The sequence below is a fragment of the Haliotis rufescens genome, unplaced genomic scaffold (assembly GCF_023055435.1).
Source record: "Haliotis rufescens isolate VD_foot unplaced genomic scaffold, xgHalRufe1.0.p SCAF_1, whole genome shotgun sequence".
Taxonomy (NCBI): domain Eukaryota; kingdom Metazoa; phylum Mollusca; class Gastropoda; order Lepetellida; family Haliotidae; genus Haliotis; species Haliotis rufescens.
Genome location: NW_025963779.1, coordinates 16,359,345 through 16,384,700, shown reverse-complemented (window position 1 = coordinate 16,384,700; position 25,356 = coordinate 16,359,345). Strand labels below are relative to the sequence as shown.

The following is a 25,356-nucleotide window of genomic DNA, read 5'->3' as shown; positions in this document are numbered from 1 at the left end:
GTGCAATAATGCCTGTGAAGTTGAGTTCGACTCGAAGGGGTCATTAAACAAGTTGATAATCATTATCAGTCACGTATGATCCATATACGTTCTATTTGGCTTTGTTTGAATAGGTATCATAGCAACACATCATATGAAGCTAAACCCGCTTGGAAAAGGACGGAATCTGTAGTCACTACTTGGTTGCCTCCCTTGTTCCCCCGTGTGTGATGCACTGGTCCCAGTCGGGCCAGAATGTTTCCTTCATATGTTCACAGTAGGCGGCCAGGTTGGGGTATTTGTCTACGGGGGAAAAGGTTATAATCAACCAATAATTAACAACAAACTATAACATACGCAAACTATGTGTAGAACATTCAGAACATTAAATTGAGAACTGAAATAGAATACCAAATATCACATCTAATAGTTGAAATATCTTGAGATTGGAAGGTGAATTAATACTGTTATCAACGTTTATGATGTGTTGAAAACAAGCTACAATTAATGAGAAGTCACTAATGACGATCACACAGCTGCGTGCATACGATGACAGTTATATCACAATCTAAAATATTTAAACCGCCTCCGGACCTAGTGGTAGAGCGTCCGCCCGGAGAGCGGAAGGTCCGGGGTTCGATCCCCGAACGCGTCATACCAAAAGACGTTAAAAGATGGTACTTGTTGTGACCCTGTCTGGCGCTCGGCATTAGGGGGCTAAAACAAGGAATGGTCGGCTCGGAGTCAGTATACTGTGTCTGAGTGGGGTATTCATGTTAAACTGCGGCATGATATCTCAGTGAGCTAGCACTATAAATAGGCATCAGTCCGGACTAGTACAAGCAGTCACACATACACACACACACGTGCATGCACAACGGACATCCGGACTAGTACAAGCAGTCACACATACACACACACACGTGCATGCACAACGCTTATGTTAATGCAGATGTGGTGACAAGAGGGTAGCAGTACATTGTGAATATTATGTTGCTAGTATCCTGAAATGCCATGAGATTGGTGCTGCACATTGCATGACTACACATGCATTGACAGGGTGCTGTCTATAATAAGATTGGTATGACATAAACGAAGGAAGAAACCATCTTACTGTGTACTGTAAACTGAGGGACACACCATTTAAAATCTTTTTTCAAAATATCGGCAACCCCTCAAACCTCTCGCCACACACCCGGTCAGGAAATATCAAGTGGTCGGTCCTTAATCGATGTTGATACAAGACGCACCTGTGTGCACAAAATGTGATATATTGCTACCTTTAAAAAGAAAGTTACATAAGAACTCATAGCTAAAGCATCGTCAATACTGCACAGGCATTGTATACACTATAGGTTTCCCCGTCACCCGTTAAAACAGACTGTCGATTGACGTGGTAGTCGCTAATTTAAACATACGAATCATGACACAGCCTGGTTCAAGCGAGAAGAAAGTTGAGTGCACAGACCAACGAGCGCTAAGATGACATTGCAAAAACAGCAATATGTCTCACGCAACATGTACCATGCTTTTACCGCTCACCTGCTCTAAACATTGCTTCGAAATTGGTAGGGTTCACTGAGGTTCATGAGCGGAGTAGAGCTCATCTGACATTGGTAGTGAACTAAAACTATACGTCACTGCTTCATCGTAAATCGGCAGTGTGTTTTCACGGGTGACAGAGGAACGTAATATTTTCAATTTCTTGAAGTACTGACGATGCATCTAAAGGTACTTGCCCTTAAAACTGTTCTCATGCCTGGTGCCCATGAAATGCCAGTAGAAATATGACAGAAGACCGAACACTGCGCAGTCAGCCTCACAGGGCTCGTCCCCCATCAGGAAACGTTTCGTCCATGAAACAACCGCATGTGTATACTGATGAGTACATGTATATTGAAACAAATGGAAACACAGGAACTCAAGATAAAGAAAAAGTATTATGTTTTGCTTGTTGTGGTGGACATTGCAATATACGTACAGTCTGAAAACTAATTATGTATTTCGACAAATGAAGTGGTACCGTGTGCAGTGGAGGAATGGTTAAATTGATTAAAGTTTTCACTTCACTATAAAAGCATAAACTTATCATATTCTTTTCATTTTGATTATGTTCCGAAAATCAACGAAACAAAGATGACGTATTTCAATTGCCACTGTCACCTGCCACAAGCTTATCTTTAACATTACCTATAAGAACCTCAATAATATTTAGGGGCGGTCGGGTAGCCTAGTGGTTAAAGCGTTCGCTCGTCACGCCGAAGACCCGGGTTCGAATCCCGACATGGGTACAATGTGTGAAGCCCATTTCTGGTGTCCCCCGCCGTGATATTGCTGGAATATTGCTAAAAGCGGCGTAAAACCAAACTCACTCACTCACTCAATAATATTTGTACATGTTAATTGCATATACTAGTATTGTTAACATGTAAGCAACGTGTGATCTTAAGTTTGATTTAACGGCAACAAATGATGGATTTGATCAATTCATAAAGCAAAGGACGCAAAGTATTCAAGATTTGATGATCCTTTTATTGGCAGATGATGTTATGACATTTTCAAAAATTGTGATTTTCCTACAGCGACAACTTGATTGTGTTACTTGTATATCCTTGTCTGAAGTTCCTTGAAGTAACAAGCCAATGTATTGTTTTTCGGAATGGTGGTATCATCGCTCGAAATATTTATTTATTTTCATGAAACATGAACTATATTCTTGGTAAATCGGTGAAAACTACAACCTACTCCACATACCCGTTTTTTGTGCGTGCCAACTATTTGTCTCTTAAATTTCACCTATATTATAACATACATCTAAAATATTGGGAATGACATGTCAAGAAAGTATTGAAAAAGTCCATACAGCCGACATGTAAACTGACGTCCAAAAGAAACTTTACCAACTGAAAATATAAATTTCAGACAAAGTATAAATCTTTTTTCGATACAGTCTATCTAAAACACATAACCTAAATACAACAATAGTGTATGAAGAAAATGTTAATCGTCTGTTACATGTTGGCGAGATAACACGCGAAAAAGTGAAAAACATGTGCACCACGGACAACTGCAAATGCACGTGCGGGTAAGGGTATAAAACGATTGCAACGGCAAGGCAGACATCCACAGTGATAAAAAAAAACACAAAAGAAATGCCACGACTCACAGTCGAACAACGTGAACGAGCCTTGGGTATGGTAGAGATAGGAGCCACCCACGCCCATATTGCACGAACCTTCGGTTGCTCCCGTGTTGCCGTTACCAACTTGATGCAACGTTACAGACAGACAGGGCGGACCGCCGACAGGTCAAGAACAGGCAGACCCAGGGTGACCACGCCCCATGATGACCGGTACTTGCGTACCTTGCACCTCCGAAATCGCTTCCTGACAGTGACGTCATCGGCGACAAATGCCTTAGGTCACAGGGTTAGTCGACAGACAGTGGCCAGGAGACTCAGGGCTCATGGAATCAGGGCTTTTAGACCATACAGAGGACAGCTATTGACAGCGCAACATAGTCGTCTGCGATTGAGATGGGCCCGGACTGTACGACATAGGCAACGACGTGACTGGCAGGGGGTTGTCTTCACTGACGAAAGTCGATTCTGTATGTTTCGGGCTGATGGAAGACAACGTGTTTAACGCCGAAGGGGTGAACGAACGGCGGCGTGTTGCGTGCAGGAGGTCGTACCATATGTTGGAGGGAGTGTCATGGTGTGGGGAGGGATCTGTGGGCAGGAAAGGACACCGCTGGCCATCGTTGACGGAAACTCGACAGCTCAGCGTTACATGGATAACATTCTTCGTCCAGTTGTCCTACCATTACTCCAACAGCAGCCACGTGGTGTCATTTATCAGCATGACAATGCTAGAGCCCATACAGCCAGAATTGTCACAAACTTCCTCGCAGCCAACAACGTCAACGCCCTGCCGTGGCCTGCACGCTCACCCGACATGTCCCCCATAGAACACCTCTGGGACTTGATGGATCGTCGTGTTCGACAACGACCACACTTTCCAGCAAACCGGCAAGAACTGATCTTGACCCTCCAAGAAGAATGGCGTCAAATCCCACATGACCTCATCAGACGACTGACTTTTTCTGATCATCGAAGAGTTTTTGCGTGTATTGAGGCATTTGGTGATCACACACGCTACTAATGACTTGTTATTGATAGTGAGCGATTGTTTAATATGTACTCTACCTATTGTCCATGATTCTGAAAGCTCGAGTTTTGTACCACACCCAACTTTGGGGGGCTCTGAACGTCATTCTCGGTCGCGGTATGATTGTCATTTTCAGTGTTGATTATGTTGATATATTGATCTTCTCAATACACTTTACTTCATGCATGTATGTTTTGTTGTTTTTGAGCAAGAGTGATTTCAAACACTGGTAAAGTTTCTTTTGGACGTCAGTTTACATCATGCGATTTCTGCGAATTTGCCGCTGACAAATCTATCCTTGGTGACGCAGGAGGTCATTGTCTGCATCTACTCAGATGAGAGTTGGTTAATATTGGATTTGATTATTAACAATGAATGAGTACAGATCTAGACATCCCCATCACTGTTATATTAATGCTTCGGAAATTGGATGAAAGTGGATAACAAACTGAACATCAGAAATACGCTATTTTCATTTCTCTTACGGATTTCCACTTGTCTGTATTGCATTGGAAGTCAGTGATGATAAACCATGATATACATTAAGTTATATAGTTATATATAGTCTACGATTAACAGATATTTACACCCAGAACTGTCATGATACAATTACAAATCCTACCTTACTATCTCATTACACTGCAGTGACAGTATCTCCCTTTGAACCAGAATCTTCTATCAATAACCTGTCAAGGCTAAATATAAAAGAAACATAAAGTTTCAAATCTAAACAATTTTTTAATTTTCAAACCTTTGACTGGCAATGATTTATCATTATCATATACGCCTATTGGAGCATACCAGTGTAACTGAAATAAACTTAAATGAATCTATAAAACGTATTAATTGCACGTATACTTAAAACATCTGCATACCTATAAAGTCGGAGAGGGATTGTAGATCCTTCTTAAACATCATAGTTATCTCCCCTTCTGTGTGTCGGCCCAAACCCTGATTCCATGGTTGGTTTTTATACTTTCGTTTAAACATCGAAGTGGTAAATCTTCCTATTTTAAGTGAATTAATTATAAAAGATTTGTCGTTGTCAAATTGCCATCGGTTGATGACGACAATCCTGAAATGACAGTGTTATTTATTTACGAATACATGAAGTTCCCAGTAAAAGATGAAAGAAATTGTAGTGTAGATATACGCAGCTAATCTTGCAGATGGTGGTGTAAGGTGAAATGGGGATTAATGTCGCGTTCGACCGCCTCCGTGGTCTAGCGTCCGCCCGGAGAGTGGAAGGTCCGGGGTTCGATCCCCGGCCGCGTCATACCTGAAGACGTTAAAAGATGGTACTTGATGTTACCTTGTCTGGCGCTCGGCATTAAGGGGCTTAAACAAGGACTGGTCAACTCGGAGTCAGTATACTGTGTCTGAGTTGGGTATTCATGTTAAACTGCGGTATGGCATCTCAGTGGGTTAGCACTATAAATCAGTCCGGACTAGTACAAACACCCCCCCCCCCCCCCCCCCCCCCCCCCCACCCACACACACACACACACACACGTGCATGCACATCGCTATATAAGAGAAATAATCTTGGATGTGACGTTAACCCCATTTCACCTCACCTTAATGACGCGTTCGACATATTTCGATCACAAGCCCGCGTGCATGCATGTGTATTTGTGGCTGCTGGTATCAGTCCTGATTTGATACTTGTGATACAGTCAGAGTCATTCCGAGCAGACCAGTCTTTCTTTTATCCTCTTAATGCCGAGTGCTAATCAGGGTAACACTAAGTACCATTTCTTAACGTTATTTTGGACCTTCCGCTCTCCGGGTATATGCTCTATCCAATACACAACGGATGCGGTTCTCAGAGAAGGGTACATATAGACCTCTGTCTCTCTCTCTCTGTCTCTCTGTCTCTCAATATAGTTGTTGGTGTTCTAACAAGCGTGGGCTATAGATACTTGTTCCTGCCTCAAGTACAAGTAAATAAGTCAGATCTGTTATTCAAACAATGTCGAGCGCGCGACCCGACAAGAGTATTGCCTCGCGGTCGTATCGACAGCCGTAAGTTGGATTCTCAAGTTAGATTGACGGAAGCAATCACATGCATTCAACAACAGCAACGCAAATGACCCTACAACACTCTAACTCACTGTGGGTTTCAACAAACAGGAATCCGATGACAAAGAACACATTATATTTTAAACGAAGCAATACTTATATCAGAGACACACACAATGTACATTATTGACATGCCACGAAAATCGAGCGGATGAATGAGTGTATATGTTTAAGGCCGCTTTGAACAATATTCAATATTGACAGCGGGGAACACAATAATTTGTATCAATGTATGTAATCGGACCTTGGTCAGCGACCACTGGAGTCACAGCCTTACAACCCGTCTACCTCATGTGATCTCATCGTAATGGAAGTCCCTGTACATACTTAGTGTTAAAACCAATACGCATCTCATCCTTCACATCCTATGTTGAACTTCGCTGGACATGCTTGCTGGCTTACAAAATGTTTTGCAATACAAAAATATGTATTAGGTGTTTTATACGTCATAAAGCAGTGTCCCAAAAAGCGAAAAAGTATTCTCTCAGTCAAAGCTGCCACCCTCCATCACTCCCCCATAAGAGAGGGGATCTCCGGTTACTACTTGGTAGCCTCCCTTGTCCCACCGTGTGTGATGCACTGGTCCCAGTCGGACCAGAATGAGTCTTTCATACGTTCACAGTAGGCGGCCAGGTTGGGGTATTTGTCTAGGAGAAAAAAAGGAACGTTTAAAAATATATCAATATTCAACAACAAATGATAACAATAATTCATATGTAAATTAGATAATTTTCATTCAAAAGCATTCAGGTAAGTTGAATACCAAATATCACATCTTATATGTCTACGGGGGAAAGAGGAAAGTTCATAATCAACCAATCAACCAATCGAATCTATTCCAATAGATAAGAGCATTCAGGAGATGAAGTTTAGACCTGAAATAGAATACATAATATCGCATGTTAAATTTGGAATAACGGGACACCAGGACGTTCAAAATCTAAATGCTATAATATGCAGGTTGTTGGATTTATTTTGTTGTCACAGTTTTTATTATCATTGAATCAACATGAAATTAATTAAATTAAACTTCAATGCACTGAAGAGAAACACATCCCGTCTGTTATACATGTATGGATATGTTTACAACAGGCTGCAATTATCGAGTCTGGACCAGACAATCCAGTGATTGATATTATGAGCATCGATCCACGTAATTGGGACATGATGACGTGAACCAACCAAATCAGCGAGCCTGACCACCCGATCCCGTTAGTCGCCTCTTACGACAAGCATAGTCGCCTTTTACGGCAAGTATGGGTTGCTGAAGACCTATTCTATCCCGGATCTTCACGTGAAGTATTGGTGATGTATCTAAAGGTACTTGCCCTTAATGATGGTATCGTGCCCAGTTCCTATGAACTGCCAGTAGAACTGTGACAGCTGACCGAACACCGCACAGTCAGTTTCACAGGGCTCGTCCCCCATCAGGAACTTCTTCGTCCCTGGAACAACCGCATGTGTGGACTGATGAATGTATTGAAACAAAGCAAACCACAGGACAGGTACCAAAAAGAATAATTGCAAGACATATCCCCGTTGGGACCTCACTGTCAACACGAAATCTAAATACTATCTTAAACTCTCGCAATTGATTGAGTATACAAAAAACCCCAATAAGCCTAGCTCCCAGAAGGCATAACATATATTTAGCTATGTTGGGTTAATCAAGCCCTGTCAAGCCATACATCAGCGCGGAATACCATGGACTTTTACACATTGTATCGAAGAAGGAAGTCATATCATTATGTAAGGCACACTTAGTCAGGCGCCTATCAGGAATTGTCCCGTTTTGTTTCTACCCTGCATCAGTTTACATACTCCCATATAGCGAGGATATCTTGTTCCTGACTGTGGCATCTTCTGTGTCTGTGACTTTATAAGAAAGTCAGTCAACACCTTTGCCGCGGGAAGATGGACTGTGGCGACCTATTCTCTGCCTCCATGCAGCTCTGCTCGCCAATTAACCTATTAGTTTTGTCAAATTTCAAACCTTGGATTATAAATGAATATCATTTTAATACACCCACCTTATAATACAAAGGCACCTGAAAAATGTGGAACTGAAATCTATATACTGTATACATTGTAGGAGCTTCTGCATACCTATGAAGTCGGACAGAGATTGTAGATCCTTCTTAAACATCTCAGTTACCTCCCCTTCTGAGTGTCGACCCAAGCCTTGACTCCATATGTCCTTTTTAGCCTTTCGTCGAACCATCCAAATGATAAATTTCCCAAATTTAAATGCATTCACTAACAGAGATTTATCGTTGTCATATTGCCATCGGAAGAGGCGAAGGATCCTGAAACGATAGTGTTTTTCATTCATATAGATACAGGTATATCGTAGATGCTGGTAAAGTAATTTTGAAATTGCACGTAGCTAATCTCAGAGATGGTGATGTGAGGTGACCTCGTGTTTAACGTCGCATTCAAGACTATTTACGTTATATATGGACGTATATATTCGTGTGTCTGTCCGCGTGTGTAGCTCCTTGTACTAGTCAGGGCTGGTAGCGGTTGTTTACTGTTTGACGACCGACATGCCAACTCCAGTCTTAATATCTATTAACGTATTTCTGTATGACGCGGTCAGGGGATCGAACCATCGACATTCCGCTCTCCGGGTGGTACATGTGAATAGCGGTATACTGTTGAGTAAGGCGCCATAATTCGATGTTCAGGAGATCCGCTTTTTGTGGGTTCGAATCCCAGATTCGACCTGATTAGGATCCTTGGTTTTGCACCATTGTTTTTAGCGTTACCATTGCTGGACTCAGCAAAAGTAGAAAATACGGGAAAACATGAAATGTTATTCCCAATATCAAATTGCATGAACATAACTAAAGGCTGCAGTGATGAACAGTGATGAGTCTCTTGGAGACACTGTAGATGGGGTTATTCAAAGGCTTGCTGTGTGTTTGCTTCAAGGGTTTGTGATTTCGTTTACGATGGACAGACAGATCAGAGCTGAATAGGACTAAATGACTGCCTGTTTCTCACCAGTACAGGTGTTCCTCCGCCATGACCTGCATTGCCTGAGCTACACCTCTGTCAGCAGGATTCAGATCCCTGTTGAGGTCCATCCCCAGCTTCTGGTTGAGGAATTTGACGCACAGGTCCGAGTCTGCTACCCCCTGCCCATTGTACTCCATCCAGGGGAATTTGCCCTTGGATGAACGCTGCCTGCCATGGACGTTCTGTGAAGGATGACTCAATGTAGGATTGAGATGTTTAAATATGAATTAAAGGATCTCGGATTGCAAATAAACAACCTTTCCGTCGGGCTCGTTTTCACTCCTTGAAAATATATAATATAAACGTAATAGAAGCTTAACTTACCGGTAACTGATCTGTGTACGGACTGTCATGTTTAATCTCTACTGAGATAACTCAACATTTGAATTTTATGCATTTTGATCTGACAACGAGTCTGCCACCTCCTGTCCACTCCATCCAGGGCACATTGCCTTTAGATGCCACAGTAAACCCATGGACGTTCTGTGTGGAAGATTACAGATCAAATGTGAAATACCATAGGAATGCCAAGATAGAAACCGTGCATGTTTTGATGAGTAAGGCTCACAGTGCCTCATGATTATCGTAAAAGCCGATATATGGGTATGGCTAGAATGTGTGATCTATAGGGAATACTACACTCATTCTCGTTAGACATCAGTTTTACGAAACGAGTTGACTTTCTATGGTATCTGACCATAGAAAGTTCACGAGTTTCGTAAAAATGGTATCTGACGGGAATGGTTGTGGTATTGTATTTATTACCCACGTTAGATATGTATTTATTACTATTTAAGTGAAAATACAAAATAACTATCGTTCGTTATCAGACCAAATTGAAACTGGTTGCGCATAAAATAATTGATATATGCCCAAATATTAGTATGGCAATCGTTGCCAATTCTTTGTATAAGCATTAACAACACCGACGCTCAAGATCCTTCTTTAAGAACGTCGTCAACTTATGGTAATTCAAGCGCATTGTTTATTGTGCTCAGGACATATATGAGAAAATTTAAAAAGTCAAATTAGCGCAGCGCTTTGAATATCGGACCAACAATCGGTCAATCGCACCGCTGGGGTCCCGGCTTTTCAATCAAAATGGTTCGGTTTCCTTGATCTATCAGGTGAATGTATGTTCTTTCAGGTCAATGTTGGAAGAGGGAAATCAGAGTGTACTCTAAAGACATTCATGTTGACTGTGGGACACTATGCTGATGACGCTAAAATCAACAAGCTCAAGTCAGCTTGCATGTCAGTGACAGCTTCGAACGAAGGGCAAGGTCACCATCGGAATACGAAAAGACGACCGTGATCTACTCACAGGGGTTTTAGGCTATAGAGAGAGGGTTTGTTATTAATCCCATTTGGGATGTTTGGGGCCAAGCCAAGCACACATCCACGGAGTTTTCGAATGATGTGTATCTGAAATGTTCACTTTTAGTGATCTGATCGAGCAGTCTGTACGTTCATTCATGAACAACCCTCCCGAACAGCACCACAAAATACGCTTCGTAGGGGATACTGATGGCACAACCGGAGCATCCAGTAGATAGCTGTCCAGATAGTTTAAATTGACTTCATGTCACCGCGCTAGTCACGGTAAATCAAATTGAAAGTCGCGAAAGTGGTTGTGTGTCACTCTCACAGGAACCCTAAATCTATCGATCGGTAGCAGTACATTGCAAATGGATAGAGCTCGATTATACAATGTCTGAAGTACCTCTATGCATAACTAATATAGAATGACTATAGAATTTAGATAGACTATCTTATTTGGCTTAATAAAGTGTAAATGTTTCGTTTTCATGAAATTCCTTCAGTTCTGTCTCGTAAAGTTTTGTGAAAGTGAATGACGTATCGTGATTTAAAACAAATGAAAACAGTAGTTCCCTGTGACAGAGGTCGAGGTTGGTTATCCAATCAAAACAAATAAAACTAGATCAGCCTTGTACGACACACGTGTGACGTACAGATTTAGTATCTTACTACCTCTATCTTCACCACGTGGGTAATGAAACCAAATCGGTCATTATGCAGCGAGGACACGAATCGCTGCTCATGAAGTCAACCACTTGCTTTCCTGGAACATATTAGATCATGTACAGTCCGCGGTGTCAATACTTGAATATTGCTCACTGCGGTATGAAACAACACTCACTCACTCACTCACTCACTCACCAACCTGGTAGGGTATCCTGGCCATCCGGAGGTAGGTCTCCAGCTTCACAGCAAAAGGCGTCATGCTCGGGGCATAGGGACCTCTACCGATCTGATGAAGGATCACTGTATCTCGGGGATACTCCTTCTTTGCTTTTGTCTCACTAAGCAATGTAATAATAGATCAATGTACAGGTGGTAGCTGTCAGATGTCGTAGACATAAACTTTAAAACAAGCTTTAAGTATATCGATGTGGTCAGTATACGACATACAGTTTATAAATTTATGTTCATTGTTGAACATTTTAAGGCCGTTGTGCTAACTGTTCTTAGCATAATTCGACACCTAAAATGATCATGCATTCCATTAAACTGATTCGAAAAGCAGCCACAATGTTGATTCTAATTACGATGTTTCCGATCGTTCAAAAACATTAACATTGAACACTTGATGGCAGCACTACAGTGTATGAACGTGACGCTCATTGTTGACACGTGGAAAGTAATCTGATATTGTTATTCATACAAATGAAGTCTCTTACAGATGACAGAGCAATTTGTTAAATTAATCATCCATCCCCCTTCTTTCCCGTCTCACGCGTATGCCCTCTCAAGCATAATTATCTTTTTGTTGTTTTCCCCCGCTCAACGAAGTTTTCAAACTAAACAAGCATTGATAATTGAGCATGCACAATTAAATATCGAGCTCCTTAACATTAAACACAAACGCAGGTCTATCCTACTGCATATTGGCTAAGAATACCAGCATCGCCGTGTCACTGGTGACATTATCAAGTAAGTTCTGTTGACCAACTTTTCATACGTGACAACTTACTTGAAAAACAGTTTCCTGAGAGCGACGACCGACACGACAGCTACCACAACGCCTCCGACAGCATATACTTTCTGTGATGTGTCCAGGTCGTTAAAGGCATCCATGAGAGTCTCCATTGCTGGTGATCTGTTAGCCTAATGTGCAAGTCACTGTGCAGTGCGCTGTCAATAAGCATAGACCCAGATAACAACCATCAAGGTTACCGACAGGTCTAGGTCTTGTTGAACAGGGATCTGAGTGTTGAGCGATGTAATACTGGGCGTGTTGGTCACACTACACCAAATCAGGATCAGTTGATGTACAGTGTATGCAGTGAGAAAGCTGGCAGCTGTGACTAGGTGATAGTTTGTAAGATTTATGTTATTTATGCTAAATGAGACCACAAATACTTTCAAGATTAGTTGCAGAACTATGGTTGATGTCTTTAGCTTGCTGTACTCCGAAATCCAGCTGGTCGTTAGGCACAATTTGCGATTTAATGCAGTGTTAAAACCAGGATATGCATACGATAATTGTTCGAAGTAAAGTAAGACAGCGGTTCCTGGATTGCAATGTTCTACCCTGGAAATTCAAGATAATTGTGCGTCCTTGGCGGACATTATGTCCTCAAACAGCATACACTGTATCGGGGACTTGAAGTCTGGGCGATATTTGCCGTACTTTATTATTATTAGAAGGCATCGCTGGATGCAATTTTTCACTATGACACCCGCCTCACGGCATGTTCTATGCTTAAAGGTAGGTCTATGAGGAGGTGAAAATGGTTTGGTGCCAACTGCGAGAGCAGCGATTTCTACCCTTTACGTGAACATCTGGTGCCATAACTGACTTATACAGTGAGTGAGTGAGTTGGGTTTAACGCCGCTTTTAACAGTATTCCAGTTATATCGCGGCGTGTCAGCTTAATGTGGGAGGAAAGCCCGAAGTGATGCAGGTTTCAGACGTTTACTACTTCGGTGAAACCCACGAGTACGGGTATGGTGCTGACAAACCTAGACACATAATCGGGGCGAACCGGGATTCGAACCCATAATCATAGGTTTCTGGCGTGTCCAAGTGACGCAACTCTCCACAGCGAATCGCGGCGCCTTAGACGACTGGGCCACCCGTTATATTCTCAGTGTTTATCGCACAAGATAGAGAAATAGTAAATCTTTACAATTTGATATAGTGTTATTGGTAACATATTTTATTCGCATTTGTTTTAAATATAAGGAAATAGTATGATGTTCAGTCACAAAAGCAGTACTGAAGAGCAAAACGTAACGTCAAGCCCTATCCAGAAAAGTCCAGTTTCAACCCTGGCCGAACTAGGCTGGACTTTCCAGGCACGATCGAAGCGCCACCAGTGGCTATTACGAGTAATGGCCTTTCTTTGTCCCTTTTCTGAGCCACAAACAATGTACATTATTGACATGAACATCCAGCTAATGAATGAGTATGTTTAAAGCCGCTTTAAGCAGTATTCAATATTGACAGCAGGGGACACAAGAATGGGCTCCACACATGGTATCAATGTGTAGAATCGAACCTTGGTCAGCGGCGTGACGAGTCGCAGCGTTACTACCCACCTACCTCGCATGATTGACAGGATGTTATTGTTCAGTATGACCTTGGACATACTTCGCGTTACTACCCACCTACCTCACATGATTAACAGGATGTTATTGTTCAGTATGGCCTTGGACATACTTCGCGTTACTACCCGCCTACCTCACATGATTTACAGGATGTTATTGTTCAGTATGGCCTTGGACATACTTCGCGTTACTACTCGCCTACCTCACATGATTTACAGGATGTTATTGTTCAGTATGGACTTGGACTTCGTGTTACTACCCGCCTTCCTCGCATGATTTACAGGATGTTATTGTTCAGTATGACCTTGGACATACTTCGCATTACTACCTCACATGATTTACAGGATGTTATTGTTCAGTATGACCTTGGACATACTTCGCGTTACTACCCACCTACCTCACATGATTAACAGGATGTTATTGTTCAGTATGGCCTTGGATATACTTCGCATTACTACCTCACATGATTTACAGGATGTTATTGTTCAGTATGGACTTGGACTTCGTGTTACTACCCGCCTACTTCACATGATTTACAGGATGTTATTGTTCAGTATGGCCTTGGACATACTTCGCGTTACTACCCGCCTACCTCACATGATTTACAGGATGTTATTGTTCAGTATGGCCTTGGACATACTTCGCGTTACTACCCACCTACCTCACATGATTTACAGGATGTTATTGTTCAGTATGGACTTGGACTTCGTGTTACTACCCGCCTACCTGACATGATTTACAGGATGAAATTGTTCAGTATGGCCTTGGACTTCGTGTTACTACCCACCTACCTCACATGATTTACAGGATGAAATTGTTCAGTATGGTCTTGGACTTCGTGTTACTACCCGCCTTCCTCGCATGATTTACAGGATGTTATTGTTCAGTATGACCTTGGACATACTTCGCATTACTACCTCACATGATTTACAGGATGTTATTGTTCAGTATGGCCTTGGACATACTTCGCGTTACTACCCACCTACCTCACATGATTAACAGGATGTTATTGTTCAGTATGGCCTTGGACATACTTCGCATTACTACCTCACATGATTTACAGGATGTTATTGTTCAGTATGACCTTGGACATACTTCGCGTTACTACCCACCTACCTCACATGATTAACAGGATGTTATTGTTCAGTATGGCCTTGGACATACTTCGCATTACTACCTCACATGATTTACAGGATGTTATTGTTCAGTATGGACTTGGACTTCGTGTTACTACCCGCCTACCTCACATGATTTACAGGATGTTATTGTTCAGTATGGCCTTGGGCATACTTCGCGTTACTACCCGCCTACCTCACATGATTTACAGGATGTTATTGTTCAGTATGGCCTTGGACTTCGTGTTACTACCCGCCTTCCTCACATGATTTACAGGATGTTATTGTTCAGTATGGACTTGGACTTCGTGTTACTACCCGCCTTCCTCGCATGATTTACAGGATGTTATTGTTCAGTATGATCTTGGACATACTTCGCATTACTACCTCACATGATTTACAGGATGTTATTGTTCAGTATGACCTTGGACATACTTCGCGATACTACCCACCTACCTCACATGATTAACAGGATGTTATTGTTCAGTATGACCTTGGACATACTTCGCATTACTACCTCACATGATTTACAGGATGTTATTGTTCAGTATGACCTTGGACATACTTCGCGTTACTACCCACCTACCTCACATGATTAACAGGATGTTATTGTTCAGTATGGCCTTGGACATACTTCGCATTACTACCTCACATGATTTACAGGATGTTATTGTTCAGTATGGACTTGGACTTCGTGTTACTACCCACCTACCTGACATGATTTACAGGATGAAATTGTTCAGTATGGCCTTGGACTTCGTGTTACTACCCGCCTACCTCACATGATTTACAGGATGAAATTGTTCAGTATGGCCCCGGACTTCGTGTTACTACCAATACGCATCTCCTCCTTAACATGTCATGTTTAACTTCGCAGGACATGCTTGGTGGCATGACAACATGTGTTGTAAGATAGAATAAAATTCTACGTTTCAGAGACTGAACTTGGATGTCATAAAGTAAAGCGAAAATAAGTATTCTCCCAGTCTAAGTTGCTACCCTCTGGCACTCCTCCCTCAACCCCGACACAATAAGACACAATCCGCTTTTTGGTACCAATTAGAAAATATTGAATTCACTTCACAACCGTAGTAGATCATAGCTACTGCACATACATGTCCATACAACGAGTTGACAACCATTATTGTAAATCATGTCTGATCCCAATACTTTATGTAGAACTTTATTTCATGACATTATACATATTATGCCAATACAACTATTAAAGCTCTCTGGAATAGTTACTACTTGGTTGCCTCCATTGTTCAACCGTGTGTGATGCACTGGTCCCAGTCGGGCCACAATGTGTCCTTCACACGTTCACGGTTGGCGGCCAGGTTGGGGTATTTGTCGACAGGAAAGAGGGACAGTTCACAATCAACCAATATTAAAGAACAAATGATGACATTAATTCATATGTAAATTAGATAATTGAAGCTTGAACTTATGTCAACAGATATGGGGACATTGTAATCTTAATGTCAATAATGTAGGTTAGTTAACATATTTTTGTGTCACAGACACACATAATCATTGACTCCACATGAACCTGAAAACTTTTCAATCTACTTGAGAGTAATACATCTAGTCTTTACATGTATGGATATGTTAACAACAGGCGGCAATAAATGAGAATTGTTTGCCAGACTCAACCCTGATGAAGTTAATTTTTATCATGCATAAGATGACAGAATGCCAAAATTTAAAATTTGATATAAGATACACAATCCCAACGTCAATACGTATGTAAATACAGATGTGATGCCAACAGGTAGGAGTACATTGAGCGCATGAAATTATTAGTAATCTGCAATATGGAGAGAGTAGTACAGCATTTTTTCAGCAGAACAGTATAGTGCATGCAATTGACAGAATGCTACCTGTATCTGTAAGGTGGTTGTGACAAAAGCAAAGACTGGATTATTTACAGATCGCCGTCATATAGCTGGAATATTGCTGAGCGTGGCATACACAGAGTTTGTTGGTCCAGTCAAACATTAGCACGAGACCCCACCATAGATCGACTTGGGCCCACGAGCACGCGTATAGTGCTGGCAAACCTGGAAACATAACCGGGACAAACCGGGATTCAAACCCCCGATCATAGGGTTATGCATGGCGTGTCCAAGGGAGGTAACTCAGCACATGACGGCGTCTTAGATGACTGGGCCACCCTGGCCCACCACAGACAATAGATGCAGTAAAAGTAATGGGGTTGCCTGAGATAATGTAACAGAAATTCAACGTACCAAATGTATCACTTTGCCAGGTCAGATAACATGACATTCAAAACGCAATACAATCGCAGGGATTCAGGCTAATAAAACCTCCCAAGCAGCCCATGTTTGTCATACGAGTCGACTAATGGATGCTTGTTAACGTACGCCTATGGCACAGGACGTTACTCATAATATTATTCACTGGTATATCCTTACTCGATTCATTAACCAGTCGCCGTCATACAACTGGAGAATTGCAGCGTGAAGCGTTGAACAGAAAAATAGTCAAAGGTCCGACAACACCACAGCTCACTGTGGCTTTTAACAAACACGAATAACATGAATAAGAACACACTTTATTTAACGAAGCAACATGGATTTCATAGACATTGCAAATGCAAGTTCAAATCCAGTTTCGGAATGATACATGAGATGACAACCGTTATTGGCCGTCAAGTCTGATTCATATACTTTGTGTGAATAATTTAATGACGCAATACATATTATGCCAACACAACCATTAAAGCTCTCTGGAACAGTTACTACTTGGTTGCCTTCCTTGTTCCGCCGTGTGTGATGCACTGGTCCCAGTCGGGCCAGAATGCGTCCTTCATACGTTCACAGTAGGCGGCCAAATTGGGGTGTTTGTCTGCGGAAGAAAAGGGGAAAGTTCACAATTTACAACTTTTAAGCAAGATATGATAACATGAATTCATATGTAAATAGGATTATTTATATTTCGAACTAATTTTTGCAAATAAAAGTGTTCAAGGAATTCAATTGAGAACTGATAATAGTATCACATGTTACAGTTGTATTGACGGGAGACAAGGACGTATTTTGCATGTACTTATATAGTCCGTGTTTTCATATAATTGAATCAACATGAAATTATTAATGTACTGGAGAGAAATATATCTTGTCTGTTATACATGTATGGATATTTTAACAGCAGACAATATATGAGAATCGCTGCCACACTCTGAGGGACTTCACTTTTATGCACTCATTAGATGTTAGATACGCTACAATATAAAAGATATAATCTAAACAACTCTGACGACAACACGTATGTAAATGCAGATGTGATGACAAAAAGGTAGGAGTACGTTATGCATACTATGTTATCAGTACCCTGCAATGGTGTGAGACTTGTGCAACTTAATTGCAGCAGAACACTATAGTGCACGCACTGACATAATGCTATCTATAACAAGATGATAAGGGAAACTTATCTGCATCTAAAGCGTTGACGAACTGCATAGGTTCTGTTTTCACTATACGTTCCTCCATCACCAATAAATACATACTGTCGATTTTCAGAGTAGTATTTTAACCAACAAATCAAGACAGGACTTGGTTTAGAGGCGAGGAAATTAGCTCAGTGCAATGAGCGCTAAGACTACATCACAAAAACAGTAATATTTTTCGGGTAACATGTACAGTGCCTTTGCCGTCCATCTTCTCTACTATTGATGCCACATCAGGCAATGGTAGGGTTCGCGCAAAGTGCATGCACGGAGCAGGGCTCATTTGACTAGGTAATCATACAAACTTATAGAGAAACTATATGTTTAACCTATATCATGGTATAAGTGGAACCAACTCCCGGAATCAATCTATTCTCATGATTTCTCCATTATATAGACACACGCCACTACAACGCAAATCGTCCTTATGTCGTCATGGGGTACGAAGGAACTCGTGAAGTATCGTTGATGCAGGTAAAAAGGATAAAGGTACTTGCCCTTAATGATATCCTCGTGCCCAGTTCCCGGGAACTGCCAGTAGACCTGTGACAGCTGACCGAACACAGCGCAGTCAGTCTCACAGGGCTCGTCCCCCATCAGGAACCTTTTCTTCCCTGAAACAACCGCATGTGTACATTGAGTAAATTAAAACAAAGCAAAACACATTACAGGTACACAGTAGGAAAAAAGTACAAGTCTTGCGTGTCGTGACGGTCATTGCAACATATTTTGTTTAATGTGAAGTTTACACCATATACGGCTTTTCCACCGGATGAGAGGCCGGTCATATGGCCGCGAAACTGACGTTTATAAGTCGGGTCGGGTATGGGAGGAAAGCCGCATGCAGGTCTCATGATCAGACGTTTACCACTTCGGTGAAACCCACGAGCACGGGTATGGTGCTGACAAACCTAGAAACATAATCGGGGCGAACCGGGATTCGAACCCACAATCATAGGTTTCTGGCGTGCCCAAGGGACGCAACTCTGCACAGCGAATCGCGGCGCCTAAGACGACTGGGCCACCCGTGCCCCCGTCAGAAAACTAATTATATGGAGAAATGAAGTGGTGCCTATAGCGAGCTCGGTGTCAAAATGTAGGAAGTGTCAAATCATTTGATTCGCTTTACTTCAGTATAATAGGGGGCATGGGTTGCATGGGTTGCATGGGTTTTACGTATTGTATTGAGGAAATGAACCGAACCAGGGCCTTAGGTTTGATCACGAGGATGATGGCTTAACCACTAAACTACCCTACCGCCCCTCATTATATGAGGTTTAATGTACACGCTCCGGATAAGAGAAGAAGGCATTTAACATTTGCCTGTACACAAAACCAATTTACTGGTGAGCATACAGTATGCAGTGAAAATCCAGGAACAATTGACGAGAGAAATCGAAAATGACTCAGTAGCCAATCGGATGTTGAGGCGAAATGGGGTTAAAAGTCGCGTTTAAGATTATTGCACTTAAATCGCGACGTGCATGCACGTGTGTGTGTATGTGTGGCTGCTTGTACTACTCTAGACTGATGCCGTTTTTATAGTGCTATCACACTGAGATTCCACACCGCAGTTTAACATGAATACCCCACTCAGACATAGGAAACTGACTACGAACCAACTTCCAAGCAGTCCTTGTTTTTGCCCCTTAATGCCGAGCGCCAGGCAGCGTAACAACAAAAACCATCTTTTAACGTCTTTTGGTATGACGCGGCCGATCGAACAATCTCATTAAAATCAGATCTTAGTTCTCGCTACCGCTAAACAAAGATCTGAGGACACCTCATTAGGGGTCACGTCAGAATGACCTTTCATCCGACCAATCAGAGCGTCGCTTACCAGATCATGAAAGTGACAGTCGGAATGTTATTTCTAATCATGCAACCCCAATATAGTTACGGGCTTAACGACTGAATCTATACAATCTAGACCATATATTAGCCAATCGAGAATGTTCTTTTGTTCAGGTTTCAATTTTTTAAGCGAAAATTTGTCAAAATATGTTTCGAAGCGTTTGAAATCAGTGCCGTAAAGCACGAGAAGGCTGCCTTCTGATTGGCTAATGTCGACTTCTTGTCAGTAATTCCATTGGTCGGTCAGAGTTAGCGAAAGTTCGGTCTGACGTGACCCGTTATGAGTTGTCCTCAGATCTTTGTTTAGCGGCAGCGAGAACTAAGATCTGATTCTAATGAGATTGTCGATCGAACACCCCCGCTGTTACGCGCTACGGGAGCACGCTCTTCTTCCAGACCACGGTCGCGGTCCTGAGAATTGTCCCATTCATTGTTTCTACTTTGTATCAGTTTACATACCAATGAACCCCCATATAGCCTGGCTCTGTCTGTTCATGAAGGCAGTTACCTCCTCCTGATTGTGTCGACCTGTTACCTGCCTCCAGGCGGCGCTAAGCACACCTTTGATCAGCAACAATTTATCATTATAATAAACCCATCGGAACATACAAAGACACCTTAAACTATTTAACTGAAATCTATAAAATGTATATAGTGTAATTTCTGCATACCTATGAAGTCGGACAGACATTGTAGATCCTTCTTAAACATCTCAGTTATCTCCCCTTCTGTGTGTCGGCCTAAACCTTGACTCCATGTCTGCTTTTTAACTTGTCGTCGAATCATCCAGAAGACAAACTTCCCAATTTTAAATGTATTTAATAACAAAGATTTGTCGTTGTCATATATCCATCGGAAGAGGACAAGGAACCTGAAACGATAGTGTTTTTCGTGCATGGATACAGGTAGATGTAAGTAAACTAATACAGACATTTCATGTAGGTATTCCTAGAAAGTTGATGTAAGTAAACGCGTGTTTCACGTCGCCTTCAAGACTATTTCACTCATAATCTAGCGACGTATATGCACGCGTGTGTGTTTGGCTGCTTGTACTCGTCAGGAACTGTGACGGTTTTATACAGTTTGACCACTGATATGCCATGCCTCAGTTTAACTCCAAGCTGACATGTCTTTGTCTTATTCACCTGAAGCCGAACACCAGGCATGGTAACAACAAGGACCATATATACATTTACGTATTTTGGCAGACGCGGTAAGGGGATCGATCCACCTACCTTCCGCTATCCGTATATCAAGAAAACCAAGAAATCCCTTTTCATATTAATAAGAAATCTCGCCTGTGCGACTACACAACATATGCGGTTCTCAGAGAAGGGTGCATGTTGGTGAGGTGAAGTGAAATGAGGTTTACCGTCGCGTCCAAGATGATTGCACTTATGTAGCGTGTGTGTGTGTGTGTGTGTGTGTGTGTGTGTGTGTGTGTGTGTGTGTGCGTGTGCGTGCGTGCGTGCGTGCTCTAGTCCGGACTAATGCCATTTTTTAGTGCTATCCCATTTAGATACCATGTCGCAGATAAATATGAATACCCCACTCAGACACAGTTTGCTGACTCCGCCGGGGATCGAACCTCCGACCTTCTGCACTCCTGGCGGACGCTCTACTACTGGACTACGGCCGCGGAGGCGGCCAAGTCTGCATTTAAATAAAGGTATTTACTGTGGAGTGAGGCGCCGTAATTCAGTGTGCAGTAAGATCCGCCTATTGTGGGTTCGAATCCCAGATTCGCCCTGATTATGACCCTCGGTTTTGCACCATTGGTTTAAGAGTCACCATTGGTATGAAAATACAAAAAGGCCCATGTAATGTTATTCCTAATATCAAAGTTTATAATGAAACGTGAAAATAACTAAAGGCCACTGTGATGACTGTGCTCTTGCAAACACAGTAGATAGGATTATCCAAAGGCTTGCAAAGTTTTTGCTTCATTGGACTTGCTTCGTTTACGGTGAACCGAACAGCTATAAATGACTGTTTCTCACCAGTACAGATGTTCCTCCACCATGACCTGCATCGCCTGAGCTACCCCTCTGTCAGCAGGACTCAGATCCCTGTTGAGGTCCACCCCCAGCTTCTGGTTGAGGAAGTTGATACACAGTGTCGAGTCAGCTACCTCCTGTCCATTGTACTCAATCCAGGGAAATTTGCCCTTTGATGAACGCTGCATCCCATGGACGTTCTGTGTAGATTGACATTGAATGAAACACTAACGCTATTAGAAGTTTGTAGCTATTTGTTGACAAACTGAAATACCTTGCTATTTTTACTGCAGAATATATTTGTTCATCAGATCTAGGCAACCAACTCGGAGATATTGCTTGACTTCGCTACCCCCTGCCCATTGTACTTAATCCAGGGGAATTTGCCGTTTGATGAAGGCTCACTGTATGGGAAACTGTTCGATATATGTCCCAAAGGGATGCCAAATTAAAAACAAAATGTCGCAGGAAACAACACTCACTCACTCACTCACTCACCTACCTGGTAGGGTATCCTGGCCATCCGGAGGTAGGTCTCTAGCTTCACAGCAAATGGCGTCATGCTGGGGGCAAAATGACCTCTACCGATCTGATAAAGGATGACTGTATCTCGGGGATACTCCTTCTTTGCCTTTGTCTTTCTGTACAACATCATAACAGATCAACGTAAAACTGGTGGCTGTGTTTTCAAAGTAGTCAGATATCAGTGACGGGATCGGGTGGTCAGGCTCGCTGACTTGGCTGATACATGTCATCGATCCCAATTGCGTGGATCGATGTTCATGATGTCAATCACTGGGTTGTCTGGTTCAGACTCGATTATTTACAGACCGCCGTCATATTGCTGGAATATTGCTGAGTGCGGCGTAAAACAACAAACCAACCAACCAACATGACGGAACAAAACAAACAGTTTCATGAGCACAATGAAAAATAATGAAAATAGCAGCCGCATAAACTATTCCTTGTCAGGGACAAAAACAGTTACATTTACGCCTCTTTGTCTGTACGTCCTGGAACATTTTAAAGTAGCACTATAGTGTATGAGCGTCAAGTTATCTGTCACACATGGATTGTAGTCTGATAGTTTTTGATTGAACGAATGGAGTCTCTTTCAGACGCCAGAGTATTTTATTGAAAAGGCAATCTCACTCGCATATAAGGGGCACGGGTGGCCCAATGTCTAAGGCGCCGCAATTCGCTGTGCAGAGTTGCGTACCTTGGGCACGCCAGAAACCTATGATTGTGGGTTCGAATCCCGGGTCGCCCCGATTATGTTTCTAGGTTTGTCAGCATCATACCCGTGCTCGTGGGTTTCACCGAAGTGGTAAACGTCTGAGACCTGCATCATTTCGGGCTTTCCTCCCACATTAAGCTGACACGCCGCGATATAACTGGAAATACTGTTAAAAGCGGCGTTAAACCCAACTCGCTCACTCACTCTCATACTTCATTTTCATGGCTTCTTCAGCATTTCATTTTGTTTCGGTTAGTGATTGGGTTGGGTTTTACGCCGCTGTGAACAGTATTCCAGCTATATCATGGTCACAGGAACTCGATGATAGCGTGTATAACAATATATTCGTATATTGAAAAACAATCACACCCATCTATATATATAGAGACTCTATGTATATAGAGGGGTGTGATTCTTTTCTATACGAATATATTATGTTATACACGCTATCATCGAGTTCCTGTGACTTGCACGTCATTCCCTTTTGTTTTGGGGGGAAATGATTCAATCCCAAGTTTGTTTTGGGAACGAATTGTTCTAAACAAAATCCCAGGTACTCTAACCTCCTCCACCGACCAAGCGCCCCAGAAAATCAAGCGCTCGATCCCAAAAGTTAAACAAGATATCAGCTAAAAAACATTGATAATTCAACATACACTGTTATATATAGAACTCCTTAACATTAAACACAAAGGCAGCTTTATCCTACTGGATATTTTCTACGGAGACCAAAATAACTGTTTCACCGGTTTTACTGACAACAAAACTCTTCTCTCTTGACTGGGTTTTCGCACATGATAACTTACTTGAAAAACAGTTTCCTGAAAGCGACGACGGACACGACAGCTACGACAACACCTCCGACAGCATACAACACTTTCTGTGATGTGTCCAGGTCGTTAAAGGCATCTACGATGGTCTCCATTGCTGGTGATCTGTAATTGACTGTCCACAGCTCTACCTCAGCAGGTTGGCCTAAATAACTACCACACAGCTACCGGGTACTTTTACGTCACGGTGAAAAAGGGGATAGTAATGCTTGACCTGGTTTGATCACGTGATATCGTTCACAGCCGTTGAAGGAATGCTCGAGAGTTTCCATTGACGGGGATCTGTGTGCTGACTGTGAATCTCACTGTGAACCGAGCTGTGTTCAAAGGGCGACCTAAATAACTACCAACAAGCAACCCGATCACAGCATGAATCACGTTGAAAAGGGGAGTAAGTGTTGAGCGAAGTAAAACACGGGTTTCAGCTTGTCGGCGAGGTCAGACGTGTTGACAGTGAGTCGCTCTCACCTATTTATTGTGAGGGGTCAGATATCGTCAAATTTCGTTCGTTTTAGTTTAACAGGATTATATTATATCACCAAGAAATTTACTTATTTACTTATAATTTGAAATGTGAAAAATAACTGGACTTAATGTGAAACCCCGTTCCGTTACCAGGGAAATCATTCGCTTTGACATCAATGTATAACCATGAATACACAATTCCATTTAGAAAGTGGTCAAATGTAACAAATGTTACACGGCCATGGGAGCCGTGCCAATTTACGCTTGTCTGAGGGGTGCTCAAAGTACGTTATCTAGACTACCAGTTGTCGAACTTTCATTTCTGTGGAAGCCTGGGTGGCTGAGTGGGTTAGATCGCTGACTTTGTGTGCTGGCGATTAGGTGCCTCACTCTGGCAAGTGTGGGTTCGAATCCCGGACGGGACTCAACCCATAAAAGTACTAGAATCTGTACTTTACTAAGAAAGTGTTATCCCAAATATAACATTTGTTATAAATGTATAACCAGATGAACAAGGTATGTGTATTATGAGGAATAAAGTCAGTCTACGCCGCTTTCAACAC

General features: G+C 42.2%; 2 protein-coding genes across 3 annotated transcripts; both read right to left on the bottom strand.

The window, feature by feature from the left end:
• Window positions 1-160: 160 nt before the first annotated feature.
• Window positions 161-24,670, bottom strand: LOC124149540 (failed axon connections homolog). 2 transcript variants are annotated; one of them, XM_048392020.1, is made up of 6 exons: window positions 24,305-24,670; window positions 22,764-22,902; window positions 22,265-22,461; window positions 20,936-21,135; window positions 18,908-19,024; window positions 161-282 (listed from the first exon to the last, which is right to left on the bottom strand). In XM_048392020.1, the coding sequence occupies exons 1-6, from the start codon at window positions 24,421-24,423 to the stop codon at window positions 176-178; spliced, it is 879 nt and encodes a 292-aa protein (XP_048247977.1). In that variant the 5' UTR covers window positions 24,424-24,670; the 3' UTR covers window positions 161-175. The 2 variants fall into 2 exon arrangements, with proteins under 2 accessions (XP_048247977.1, XP_046377173.1); XM_046521217.2 differs by lacking the exon at window positions 161-282 and adding an exon at window positions 17,503-17,809 and having other exon boundaries at window positions 24,305-24,667.
• On the bottom strand, window positions 5,684-12,427 carry LOC124146995 (failed axon connections homolog). Its single transcript, XM_046517585.2, has 6 exons — window positions 12,247-12,427; window positions 11,437-11,575; window positions 9,237-9,433; window positions 8,337-8,536; window positions 7,559-7,675; window positions 5,684-6,877 (listed from the first exon to the last, which is right to left on the bottom strand). Exons 1-6 carry the CDS (start codon window positions 12,360-12,362, stop codon window positions 6,771-6,773), a joined length of 876 nt encoding a protein of 291 aa, XP_046373541.2. The 5' UTR covers window positions 12,363-12,427; the 3' UTR covers window positions 5,684-6,770.
• Window positions 24,671-25,356: the final 686 nt, after the last annotated feature.

What these genes read in the sequence shown, in the direction of transcription:
- LOC124146995 (XM_046517585.2), bottom strand. Translation starts at nt 12,362, where the DNA reads ATGGAGACTCTCATGGATGCCTTTAACGACCTGGACACATCACAGAAA. An exon ending in GCGGAGGAACACCTGTACTG is followed by an intron (nt 8,537 to 9,236) that starts GTGAGAAACAGG and finishes CTATCGTTTCAG; the next exon opens with GATCCTTCGCCTCTTCCGAT. An exon ending in GCACGATACCATCATTAAGG is followed by an intron (nt 6,878 to 7,558) that starts GCAAGTACCTTT and finishes TTTTTCTCCTAG; the next exon opens with ACAAATACCCCAACCTGGCC.
- LOC124149540 (XM_048392020.1), bottom strand. Translation starts at nt 24,423, where the DNA reads ATGGAGACCATCGTAGATGCCTTTAACGACCTGGACACATCACAGAAA. An exon ending in TTCAGGAAACTGTTTTTCAA is followed by an intron (nt 22,903 to 24,304) that starts GTAAGTTATCAT and finishes GATGTTGTACAG; the next exon opens with AAAGACAAAGGCAAAGAAGG. An exon ending in GTGGAGGAACATCTGTACTG is followed by an intron (nt 21,136 to 22,264) that starts GTGAGAAACAGT and finishes CTATCGTTTCAG; the next exon opens with GTTCCTTGTCCTCTTCCGAT.